We start from the raw sequence: 13,248 nt of genomic DNA on the forward strand, positions 1-13,248 counted from the left end.
TGTAGCCTTTATTTAAAAAATATGTTACAAAACTGTAAAAATGTAAACACTATCAAGGTATAGAAAGTGACAATCTCTGCTCTCATGAGTTCTTTTTTTTTTTTTTTTTTTTAAGATTTTACTTATTTGAGAGAGAGCATGCACACATGTGAGCATACAAGTGGAGGGGGGTCAGACGGGGAAGGAAAAGCAGACTCCCCACTGAGCTCGGATCCCAGGACTCCAGGATCATGACCTGAACCGAGGGTAGACGCTTAACTGGCTGAGACATGCAGGACCCCCAAACACAATCATTATAGAAGGCAAAAGTGCTAGGATAAATACCACGTAACACAGAGCGAGTAAGTTGTGGATTATCTGTTAATTTATCTTCCATGACTCAGATTATTGAGGGATAATTACTACTTTTTTTCTCAGAAAACTAGATTTTTACACTTTTATACTTTATATATACTTACAGTTTTATCTTTCACATTCCAGAACACAGCAGCTCCTTCTCTGATTTAAAAGAATAAAAGAACCAACAAAGTTAATGCCAGAATATATTCTTTAGGGCTATACATAAAGTCATGCTTAAGTAACTTCTAGGAGAGATCCAGAAGGCGATTTTTTTAAAAAATGTGATTTATTACTTATCTGACATTATGGTTCCTAGACAGAGTTGTGAAAACAAGAACTATTTTTGAACTCTTGATAAAACCTGAGCTCCCCCAAGTTCATGATTTCTCACATGGCTTGCAGAATAAATATTACTGTAATACTATATAACTTCATGTATCTAGACTGTTTCATACCTGGTTCAATTCTGATGTACAGAATAAGGAAAATTTGGGGACCCGTCTTAGCTCTCATTAAGAATCTATAGCAGATTCTGCTATAGGAAAAGAATAAAGGTTTATGCTTTTAATAGTTATGGAATAAAGAGACTAAGATAAATTAAAGCCAAAGATGGCTAAAAGCACCCAGGGAATAATGCCGCCCATCCCGACAGTGCTTGGAGCAGTATGATGAAGCCACAGGAGGGGCCTGAATCTAGTTCTGGCTTTGAAAAAATGTGAGGTCTAAAAACCATAGATGAACTTGCTTTGATTTTCTGAAGTTTGACATGCTGTACAGTTTTTGATGGTAAATTAAAAAAAAAAAAACAACACGAGAAAGAGGGAGAAATTATGGCTCTGGGTTATTGCTCCGGAGAAAAGAAAGGTGGAAATGAAGAAGAGGTAAAAATTCAGTAGTCCCTATGGTTCTTCAAATGTGTCTTAAGCACTGTGCTCGTCAGCATACGTGTGGGTAGGCACTTTGCATTGGATACAAAGATGAGTTTGGTCTAGTTCTCTCGAGAACTCCTGGTTTAGAAAAGACTGATGACAGACACACCTCCAACTGCAGGTGCCGAGTGGTGACAACTTAGAGAATTATGCAGAATGTACTCTGGAATGTCCATGGGAGGACCTGCGTTCTCATAGGACAAGTAGGGCTAAGCCGAAGGAGAAAAAGCGAGGTGGCAGCACGGCAGAGGGAACGCTGTGGGCTCAGGGAGGAGGGGTGAGGGAGCACGGTGCATCTCGGAATAAACAGCTCGTTGTCTGCAAGGCTGTGGATGTGAGCAAGCAGCAGGCGATTAGGCCGGAGAGGCAGTGACATGGAGTTTGGTCAGGTTCCACGGAACCTGAAGTAGGAGGGTGTAGGGATCAGAAGTGCCCGCTGAACACGGCTCCTGTCTGTGTCGGCCAGACAGAGTAGCAGTGGGCGAGAAGATAGGCAGGGGGACCTGCAGCAGGCTGCGGGAACCCACCGGTGTAGGGTCTAGGTGGTCGGGGTTGGTATCCACAGCCACGCAAGTGGAGTAATTAGTGCAGAGGGTCACTTGTGGGCAGATAAGAGGTCTTGGGATCATGTCCCCTCCATTCAGGAAGCTGTGCCGTGCGCTGTGGCACTCGGAGGCCATAGGGGCTCGACGCCCTTGAATGGGCCTGGTCCACGCCAAGTGACGCTGGTGACGTAAGCCACATAGCGGGTTTTGAAGACCCGATGTGAAAAGAAGAATGGAAAAAATCTTATTAATTATTGACTGATTATATGTTGAAATGATAGCCTTGTGGATATGTTGGGTTAAATAAAGCACATTATTAAAATTCATTTCAGGTGACACATATTATTATTGGGGTTCAAATTTAAATCTTTTTTTTTCACTTTTAAAAATGTGGCTACTAGAAAATGTATCTTTTTTTTTTTAAGATTTTATTTATTTATTCGACAGAGACAGAGATCACAAGTAGGCAGAGAGGCAGGCAGAGAGAGAGGGGGAAGCAGGCTCCCTGCTGAGCAGAGAGCACAATGCGGGGCACGATCCCACCTGGGATCGTGACCTGAGCTGAAGGCAGAGGCTTTAACCCACTGAGCCACCCAGGAGCCCTAGAAAATGTATCTTTACATACGAGCCTTGCATTATATTTCTATTGGATGCTCTCCTGGCTTTCATCTAGAGGCCCACAGAAATTCAAATTCCTCCAAACCGAAGGGGACGCTATTCTACTTGGGCCAAGTGTTGAGCTCTTGATTATCTCCAAAGTTCTGTCAAAAGGAAGGTAAGGCATTGAAAGGAACCAAGCTGGAGCTTCCAGTTATCATCAACCATAGACACTGATATTGCAAAGGTTTTTATCAAAGTTGGGGTTCTTACAGACACTCTATGTAATTCTGTCATAGAACAATCCCATGACTATGAACACTTCCCTTAAGCACTCTCACCCTGAGTTTTCCCCGCTGCAAAAAGGGAATAACAGGCCTCCTGAAGAGCTGTGAGGATAATATGAAATTACTTTAAGTGGTTTCTATTATCATAACCATTCTCACTCAGTTACTCGGGAGTATCTCGTGTTAAAATAACCTTTAACGAGAAGAAGTAAGTATATTTGACTCAGGGTTCCAGCCTGATGTCTCTGGAGAGATAAGGTAGTCTAAAACTAAAGCAAAAGAGTTATAGAAGGAGAAAAAAAAGGAAAAAAGACAGCAGGGTGGGAGCATGAGTCTGGTGGGGAGCCCTGAAGATGAATGGAAAGTAGGAAGCTTTACTTACTCTCAGAAACAAGAATCCGGATTTATAAATAAAGAACATGCCATGAAAAAATTATTTGTTTTCAAAATTATTTTTGTTATCAGGATTTACCAGAAAATTCCTAAAACTGACAAAGTCTCCTCGATCAAATAAGTATCAAAGGAGAAATTTAAATCACAAGTAAATTTGGACACATTTACTATTAAGGAAGGAGGTACACCTTCAAGGTTAAGGACCATGTTATCGGGACAGCAACATGCAGAAGAATGAAACTGGACCACTTTCTTACACCACACACAAAAATTGATTCAAAATGGATGGAAGACCTAATGTGAGATAGGAAACTATCAAAAAGCTAGAGAGGAACACAGGCAGCAACCTCTTTGACTTAGGCTGTAGTAACTTCTTACTAGACATGTCACCGGAGGCAAGGGGAACAAAAGCAAAAATAAACCATTGGGATTTCATCAAGATAAAAAGCTTCTGCACAGTGAAGGAAACAGTCAACAAAACTAACGCAGCCTACAGAATGGGAGCAGATATTTGCAGACGACCTATCAGAAAAAGGGCTAGTATCCAAAATCTACAAAGAACTTACCAACCTCAACACCCAAAAAACAAATAATCCAGTTAAGAAATGGGCGGAAGACATGAAAAGACTTTTCTCCAAAGAATACACACAGATGGAAAACAGGCATATGAAAGGATGCTTGACATCACTCAGCATCAGAGAAATACAAGTCAAAATCATGATGAGATACCACCTCATACCTGTCAGAATGGATAAAATTAGCAACACAGAAAACAACAGATGTTGGTGAGGTTGTGGAGAAAGGGGAACCATCTTGTTGAGGGGAATGCAAGCTCGTATACAGCCACTCTAGAAAACAGTATGAAGTTTCCTCAAAAAGTTGAAAACAGAACTACCCCATGATCCAGCAACTGCACTACCGGGGATTTACCCAAAGGACACAAAAATACTGATCTGAAGGGCCACATGCACCCTGAAGTTTATAGCAGCATTACCAACAATAGCCAAACTGTGGGAAGAGCCCAGAGGCCCATTGACAGATGAGTGGATAAAGAAGTGGTATATAATGGAGTGTTACTCAGCCACCAAAAGAATGAAATCTTGCCATTTTCATCGACATGGATGGAGCCTGAGTACATTATGCTAAGTGAAATAAGTCAAAGAAAGACAAATACTATATGATCTCACTCATATGTGGAATTTAAGAAACAAAACAGATGAACATATGGGAAGGGGGGAAAAGAGAGAGAGATGGCAACAAACCATGGGAGACACTTAACAATAGAGAACAGAGGGTTGATGGGAAGTGGGTGGGGGGATGGGCTAGATGGTAATGGGTATTAAGGAGGGCATGTGTTACGATGAGCACTGGGTGTTTTATATATAAGGGAGGAATTACCAAATTCTACTCCTAAAACCAATTATTACACTATATGTTACTAACTAGAATTTGAATAAAAATTCAAAAAAGAAAGAAAATTACAATGTAGAAAAGGTATAAAATGCAGAAAGATAAAAATAAACTATCTGTGGTTCTTACCACTTGGGGGAAAAAAAAAGACCACATTATCTGACCACAGGCCCATTTCCCAGAAGGGCTGCCCACTTGTCTTACCTGAAGAAGAATATTGTTCCAGGATCACCTTCTTTAGCAGAGTGTTCCACACCCATCACCAAAATGTTTGCTGCATCTGTGATTTGAAATTGAGGCGTGAAAAACTACCACCATATAGTGACTCAAGGTTTACGAGTCACCTATGAACTTTTATTAAAGTCCTTACGATCAACCCATCGTAGATCAATAAGTGCTCTGTAACATTCTGTCCATTTTTAGGTTTCTAAAAGTATTCAACATATGAAAATGAAAGACTATAAGAAATTACTTTCACAAAACAGTGAAACACCTGTGACACTATTATTAGTACTACTTAAAACCACTCACTGACACCCATCTTCATTCACAGTAATCACTAGTCCAGTTAATAATGATTAAAGTCTTAGTTTTAATGCAACTAAGATCCAAGAATTAAAATTTCCACAAAATTCTCCTTTCAATACCATTTTGTTAATAAAATAATTTTAATATTTTCAAACTATTCATTTTGATGGTTTTTAAATTATATATAGTGTGAGACAACAGAAAATATACAGAAACAAAGATACTGACCACTTCAAAACATATCTGAGTTCAAAGTTAATCATGAGAACCAACACTGTGGCCACCTGTAACTATTTAAATACTTATAACCTTTTAAATATTATTAAATATGTATTAATATACATATTAATATACAGTCATCAACAAGTAGTTGCTTTATTAGCATAATTAATAATTGTTGTAAGTACAAAATATTCTAGAACATAAATTATAAATATACGTGAACATGTCAATTAATATATTAATGTTAATGTGCAACACCTAAAATTACCTAAACCTAAAATTAGAACCAACGAAATTTCAGAGTTCCTAGTAGAGACTGGGGAATGGGGCATTCAGATAACGACCAAATCCTACACTACCTTTTTTGGGTGAGGTTTAACTTCCCTAAGCACTACATCCTACAGAGGGCAAAGTTCACCTGTGTACCCAAGAGCAACATAAATGAAATGGAAAAGACCCAGGGCAATGGGACTGGTACTAGAAGCTAGCCAGGCTGCGGTGCACAGGGTCAGACTGCTGACAGTCTTTGTAATCAGCCAAGGATACACCTGGAAACTTTTTTATCATCATGGTTCTGGACATAAGCTCTGGTTTTCTCAGTTAATTGTGCTTGTTTCTACCATCAAATGGCACAAGGAGTCTGTACCAGCCACCAAGGCTGAAAGAGCACAGTGACATTTCATGTGTTTCTTACGGGGTCAATGACCCTTTGAAGAATTTTCTAGGTAGCAGGGAGGTTTTCAACCTGCTGTTTTTGCTACTTAGTGGTAAATTCATTAATTTCCATCAGAGTGTTCCAAGTTACTTATTTTTTAATACAAAACAGGCTCTTTTTTCAAGAATCCTTCCTGATACTGTCCTAAAATTGTTAAGTTTATTTTAATTCTTTTTTTCAATATTCTTTGTATTTCTCATTTCATTAATTTCATTAGTTTTCAAGTATCAGATTGTGCTGGTAAATTTTTCTATAAAGGCTCTCCCTACGTTTCTGTTAATTGCATGGTTCTTCTGTAACACTAAAACAACTTTTTTTTTTTAAGATTTTATTTATTTATTTGACAGAGAGAGAGAGATCACAAGTAGGCAGAGCAGCAGGCAGAGATAGAGGGGAAAGCAGGCTCCCAGCTGAGCAGAGAGCCTGATGCGGGGCTCCATCACAGGACCCTGAGACCATGACCTGAGCTGAAGGCAGAGGCTTAACCCACTGAGCCACCCAGGTGCCCCCTAAAACAACTTTTTAATGCAATAGAAATGAAGTGTCACAGCCTTTGATCATCCCAAGTCATGGTGATCCTACAAATAAAGCTTAATAAACCATACTGATTTTAATCTGAGAGCTAAGTTCTGTGTAAATACATTTTAATTTCTTATCTTTGCCATTTGTATAAAGAGACTCAACATCATTTTCATGATACAATCCTTTATTTTTTTTAAAGATTTATTTTAGAGAGAGAGAGAGAATGTGCTCATGGAAGCGTGCAGTGGGGCGGGGGGGTAAAGGGAGAGGGAGAGAGTCCCAAGCAGACTCCCCACCAATCGCGGAGCCCAATGTGTGGCTTGATCTTATGACCTTCATCAGGACCTGAGCAGAAACCAAGAGTTGGATGCTTAACCAAACATGCTACCCAGGCACTCCTGATAGAATCTTCTAAATAGAAAACGGAATGTAAACAAATGCATATTTAAGGCGTATCACAGGAAAATTATTTTCCAATACATTTTAACATACTTGGCCCCAGGTTCAAGAAGATGTACCTCTAGGCAAGCTGGTTACTTCAACGTATCCGTGGGAGGCCAGATCTTGAGAGAGAGTCCCGAGATGGTATTCATCTGCAGTCGCAAACGCTGTGCAGTGCATCAGGTCCTATTTGGACGACATCAGCATGACATGGGTTACCAAGAGGTTAAACTGACGGTGATCACCTCCCAGCACTCCATCTGGCAAACCAAGCTCTTGAGAATTTTCATCAAAGCTCTCAAAGGCTCATACAGGGAACACGATGAGGGTGAAAAGAAAGAAGGGACAGGGAGATGGATTTCAGCCCAGTCTATGGGGACTTTCTCCTGCCAGCCCCCAAAGAGATGTAACGGGCTATCCCGAAAACAGAGCTGCTCCCCCAGTGGTGGTGGTGTAAGTGCAGATTGAACAAAAGATACGGAGAGGGTTAAGGCATCATACGGCCCTGGGTGGGGCCCATATGACACCCAGGCGAGCCCATCATAGCAGCATTATTTGAGGCCATGTGATAATTTTTCACTAGTCTCATACAGCAGAGAGGGCTTCACATCTACGAAGGAAGTACAGAACTCTTACTCTGGTTACTATTAAACAAAAAGTTGTGTTTATCTGATGATGTGTCCGGGTTTCGTTAGTGCATGGAGTCTTGTCTGTGTACATACATGTACATGTGCTGTGTGTGTGCAGCACACAGATGGTAAGGGGCGTGGCATAGCACACTGGTCTGTCTCACTGTAAGTCACAACCCATCCGTGGGACCTGCTACCGATCTACTTGGTCCAAACCAGCTTTTAAAAAGAATTAAAGGGGGTGCCTGGGTGGCTCAGAGGGTTAAGCCTCTGCCTTCGGCTCAGGTCATGATCTCAGGGTCCTGGGATTGAGCCCCGCATCGGACTCTCTGCTCAGCAGGGAGCCTGTTTCCCCCTTTCCCTCTGCCTGCCTCTCTGCCTGTTTGTGGTCTCTCTCTCTCTGTCAAATAAATAAATAAAATCTTTAAAAAAAAAATAAAAAGAATTAAATACAACAAAATAGAAAATATTACCATGCATCATTCAGAGCATAGGTTAATGTTATTTTATGAAGTTTTTTTTTGGTCACATATGCATATCTAAGTACGTATAATATAAAATATATTTCTCACTAGAGGATGAAGTCCATTAAGTTCAAAAGCTATTGGCAAAGGTTTCATGAGTTTGGTACAGAATCTGAACAGATTTTAAGAAAAAAATCAGGATGACAAAATACCTACTTATAGCACTGTTGTGAAATTTAATTTAAATTTTTAAAAAGATTTTATTTATTTATTTGACAGCCGGAGATTACAAGTAGGCAGAGAAGCAGGCAGAGAGAGGAGGAAGCAGGCTCCCCGCTGAGCAGAGAGCCCGATGCGGGGCTTAATCCCAGGACCCTGAGACCATGACCGGAGCCAAAGGCAGAGGCTTTAACCCACTGAGCCACCCAGGCGCCCCAAGATTGTTGTGAAATGTTAAAAAGCTGATGAATGTCCATCACTCAGAATCACGGCTAGCACAAATGGTCAGTATGTGTGAGATTATAGTTATCACTATTACGGGTATGGGTATGTTTAAACCATCGAGATTTATGGGAGGAAAAAAAGTTTACCAAGTAATTTACATCTGAATTTTCGTATGTTCATAATTTTATATTTCCGACCAGAACATGAGTGACTCTATGGTCATGTGACACCTATGCTGCTTTGGCCCACCACTGGTTAAAAGAGGTTTATGAGTCACTGAATCAAAATTTACTCCTAGGAGTTACTAATCTCAGCATTAAGCCCTTTCCCTTTCTGTTACATTGCTAGTACAGAGTTTCAGAAAAGTAGTATATTAATTCCTTCCCCTCTCCCACGTTTGTTACCTAACTCCTGGCCCTATCGCAAGAAATGGCCTAACCCTGCCTAACCCTTTTCCTTAACCCATTATGCCGTTTTCATATGTGGTTTAAAAAGTAGCAGAGGAATAAAGAGAGGAACTGAGGATACACACAAACCGAAAAACCCAACATCAATCAAATATCCAGTCATCACCAAAATGATTTTAACTTAATAAGAAAAAAAAAAAGAAAAAAGCAAAGTCAGACAAGCAGAAATTGCTCTGGGATGTGAGGATAAATGAATGTAGGCCGCCTTCCTTTTGCAGGAAGGTATCTGATAAGCTGATTCCCAGACTCACTGGGAATCAACCTGCGGATAAATCATATGGATTCATACAGCCAGAGTAGAGATAATATAGTTAGTTACAGAGGAATCAAGTACATGCTTAAGGTTAGAACTGCTAATACTATCTGTTCTTTTCAGGCTCTGTGGAGTTAGGAGCTGACCGGACGTGTGATTTAAGCGGGATGGAAGAGAGGAATCCTGGTGACAGGCATCAGGAAAGGTCGCCGTGCAGGAGACCCAACGAATTTACTGAGGCTTGCCAAGCAAAAGCACAGTAGGTTCGGCTGGACGTAAGAATTACTTCTGTGACTACTACTTGACACGCTTTGTCTGGGCCGGAGGGAGAAGAGCAGGAAGCACAAAAAAGAGATGAGCAGAGGGGTGCCTGGGTGGGTCAGTCAATTAAGTGTCCAACTCTTAATCTCAGCTCAGGTCTTGATCTCTGGGGCATGAGTTCAAGGACCCGTACTGGGCTCCAGGCTGAGTATGGAGCCTACCTAAAAAAAATTGGGGCACCTGGGTGGCTCAGTTGGTTAACCGTCTGCCATGGGCTCAGGTCATGAACCAAGAAAACATCTGGTTTCTGCTCAGTCCTGGGATAGAGCTCTGAGTCGGGCTCCCGGCTCAGTGTGGAGCTGCTTCTCCCTCTCCCTCTGCTGCTCCCCCTGCTGTGTTGTAGCTCTCTGTCAAATAAATAAATAAAATCTTAAAAAACAAAAAAGGACCCTTTAAAAAAAATTAAAAAAAGAAAGAGAGAGAGAGAGAGATGAGGAGATAAGAGGGCCCCAGCCCTAGAACTATTCCAGTGAATGATCTTCCCGTAACTGCACTGGAAGTGGCTGAGGACAACTGTGTCTAGAATCAGAATTGGCAGCTCAGAGAACTGTCCAACTCAAGAGGTGACCCATCTAGTGTTGTTGTTTTGTTTTCTGGTTTCATTTATTTATTTATTTATTTGACAGAGATCCCAAGTAGGCAGAGAGGCAGGTGGGGGCGGGGGGGGGGAAGCAGACTCCCTACCAAGCAGAGAGCCCGATGCGGGACTCGATCCTAGGACCCCCAGACCATGACCTGAGCTGAAGGCAGAGGCTTTAACCCACTGAGCCACCCAGGTGCTCCTGTTGTTGTTTTTTAAAAAAAGACTTTATTTGTGAGAGAGAGAGAGTGAGTGTGTGTACAAGTAGGGTAGCAGCAGGCAGAGGGAGAAGCAGGCTCCCCACTGAGCAAGGTGCGAGATGTGGAACTCGATCCCAGAACCCTGGAATCATGACCTGAGCTGAAGGCAGGTGCTTAACCCACTGAGCCACCCAGATGCCCCCTAACTACTATTTTTAAGATTTGAATTCACTGTAACAACAAATTGAGATTTCACACAAAACCCAGATTTCCACCAACTTTCGATCAAGCAGAAGGTCTGGCAATGATCAACTGAGGTTGAGGAAGGGGTCCCTGTTCCCCAGCACACCCAGGCCCCCCAACTCCCGGCTGTCTCCTGCCTACCCCACCATTATGTGTTACTGACCAGACTCGTCCATGCACTACTGCGCACTCTCAAGGATGGGACAAGGCAAGGCATTCAGTCACCGCTTCCATGAGAAAACACACTGAGTTCCAAAGGGATTAAAAATGAATCTCAAAACACAATGTTTTTACTTAGCCAAGGATTTTTACAAACTTTCTAGAGATTGTCACATTTCCTTCTCTCGCTGTCTCTGGTTTGGTTTGGCTCACGGTTCTGGCCAGCATCACACAGCTCACCTGGCGTTGCCACACTACTACTCTCTGTATCCTCCTTAAGCCTCTCGATCGCAGTCTCTCTTTAACTTATGGCTTCTTCTATTAATAAATGATTCACAAAGTTCTTCAGTTTTATTTGTTAGATTTTTTTTTTTTAGTTTTATATCCCTCAAGTTTCAAGACTGTACTCAAATCCATTTGGTAAAGGGAAAGAGAGGCCCATGGAATATGTTGTATTCACAAGCCCCCCCACCCCTGTTTGATGATATTGTTACATTGTGAAAAGCTTTTGTTTTCATACAAGTTTTTTTTCTGGGTTTTTATAATGAATCACATATCTATATGTAGAGAGAACAAACTTCAGGGTTTAGGATGGGATCAACAACTTGTTCTTAAATAAATGTGCCAAATTAACCTAAAATAGTTACTGCATTTAACACCTAAGCTTGGGCCTTTCTATTTTAAAGTGTTAAAAAAACAAAAACAAAACCCTAAAACCCAAAGCCAAGAAAGCCACAATATGTATTTCATTTTTCTGGCCACAGAAAACATGTTCCAGCAGATGGGGCTAGAAATCTATATATGATTCTTGTTTTAGCGCATCACACACTCTGATGGAACACTTTTCTTGAAAAAGAAAGTTTATTTTTATTCACATTCTAGTACTGAAGAAAATTAATGCGTTACTGCAATGTTGTTTCTGTGTCACAGAAAGAAAAATGCATGTTTTTCCTGTTATGTATAGACTGCAGATGAAAGTTATAAAACACAAATACATTTTACATTACTAGTACAACACTTCGTCAAAAAACTCCAGTTTTTTGACTACCCTCTGTGGCAAGAAAGCCTTATGAATACACAGTACACAGAGGCATATAGATCAGTAGCTGACACAAAAAATTCACAAAATAGTATTAGCTCTACCATGAGTAATACATTCTGATGCTTTCTATTCTATTTCACTAAAAAATCCCCCAAGAACAGACAGACAACTATGAACAACCCCCTAGTTAACTTTGCAGCACACAGTGGTGCTCCTCTAAAAACCACCAGCAGGCCCCTGGCCCTTTCCCTATTGTGCCCATCTCCATGCTGCTTGGGGCCACGGCTGTCATCCTCCACCATCCTGAGACACAGGACCCGTGACCAAGAGGCACTGTTGTTGAACTGGTAAACTACGAGCCAATGGCACTGGGCTAAACATCTTAGTAGGTTCATCTCCGCAAGTGACACCAGGTAAAGATTTGATTCCAGGAGAGCGAGCGAGCTCAGGAGCCCGTGTGGGGTTCCAGACAAAGCACACATGCTCTCTGGAACAAGGGAGAGTCCTTCCTGTCTCAGTCCAGAGCAGGAGAAAAGGCTATACAGCCACAAAGCATTCGCCAGCCCCACGATGCCCATGTGACAACGGGGTACCCCTCCAGCTGGGGCAGATAAAAGCCAGTCTTCTGCTTTGGGGGTACAGTACCTAGTCACACCTTCCTTCATTGAAGGAAGTCAACTATGCAGTCGGAAAAAAACAAAACAACACTAATTAAACATGCTCAAGGTCTACTTCTCAGAATCAAGATTTTCAGACAGACATTCTAACCTGTTTTCTGATAGATTCAGAAGGCCTGATCAAGTTTTAAATATTTATGTTCCCACTTTTAATGTGGATGACTACGGACACCAAAGATCCCTTTGCCTCCCTTCTCTCTTTTCCAACTTAATAAACATTTATTAAGTATTAGGTACGGTTCTAGGTATTAGCAAGATACAAAAGTGGGCAAAGGGCTTGATCTGGACCTTAAACAGTATTGATCATTTAGAACGGAAATGCAATTGTAGCTGAGCAATTCCCATAAACCTCTTTTTTTTTAAGATTTTATTTATTTATTTGACAGACAGAGATCACAAGTAGGCAGAGAGGCAGGCAGAGAGAGAGGGGGAAGCAGGCTCCCCGCTGAGCAGAAAGCCCGATGTGGGGCTCGATCCCAGGACCCTGAGCCAAAGGCAGAGGCTTTAACCCACTGAGCCACCTAGGCGCCCCTCCCATAAACCTCTTAACAGTGAATAAAAAAAAAAACAAAACCCTTTGACCCTCAAAGGCTAAAGAAGCAAAACCTCTCACTTTTTTCTGACTGTACCTTGCCATGTCATTTTACTACTCGATCTCATACAGTTACCACAGGCTAATGAGTGCTTACCTGTCTGCACAGCTACTAAAAAATGTTTTGTTTTTTTTTTAATTTGATGACAAATTTCTACAGTCCAAATTTTTCTTGTTTTAAAATTTATTTGACAGACAGAGATCACAAGTAGGCAGAGAGGCAGGCAGAGAGAGAGGAAGGGAAGCAGG

At 41.4% G+C, this 13,248-nt stretch overlaps 1 protein-coding gene across 1 annotated transcript in view; it reads right to left on the reverse strand.

The window, feature by feature from the left end:
• Positions 1-13,248, reverse strand: part of RMND1 (required for meiotic nuclear division 1 homolog) — a 41,852-nt gene that overhangs the window by 23,376 nt on the left and 5,228 nt on the right. Inside the window, exons 3-5 of the mRNA XM_032836364.1 lie at positions 7,006-7,114; positions 4,705-4,780; positions 459-498 (exon numbers count right to left, since the gene is read on the reverse strand). Coding sequence (XP_032692255.1) covers positions 459-498; positions 4,705-4,780; positions 7,006-7,114 — 225 coding nt within the window. The remainder of the gene's footprint in view (positions 1-458; positions 499-4,704; positions 4,781-7,005; positions 7,115-13,248) is intronic.

This window comes from Lontra canadensis, unplaced genomic scaffold, assembly GCF_010015895.1.
Source record: "Lontra canadensis isolate GAN:19392208 unplaced genomic scaffold, GSC_riverotter_1.0 scaffold92, whole genome shotgun sequence".
Lineage (NCBI taxonomy): Eukaryota > Metazoa > Chordata > Mammalia > Carnivora > Mustelidae > Lontra > Lontra canadensis.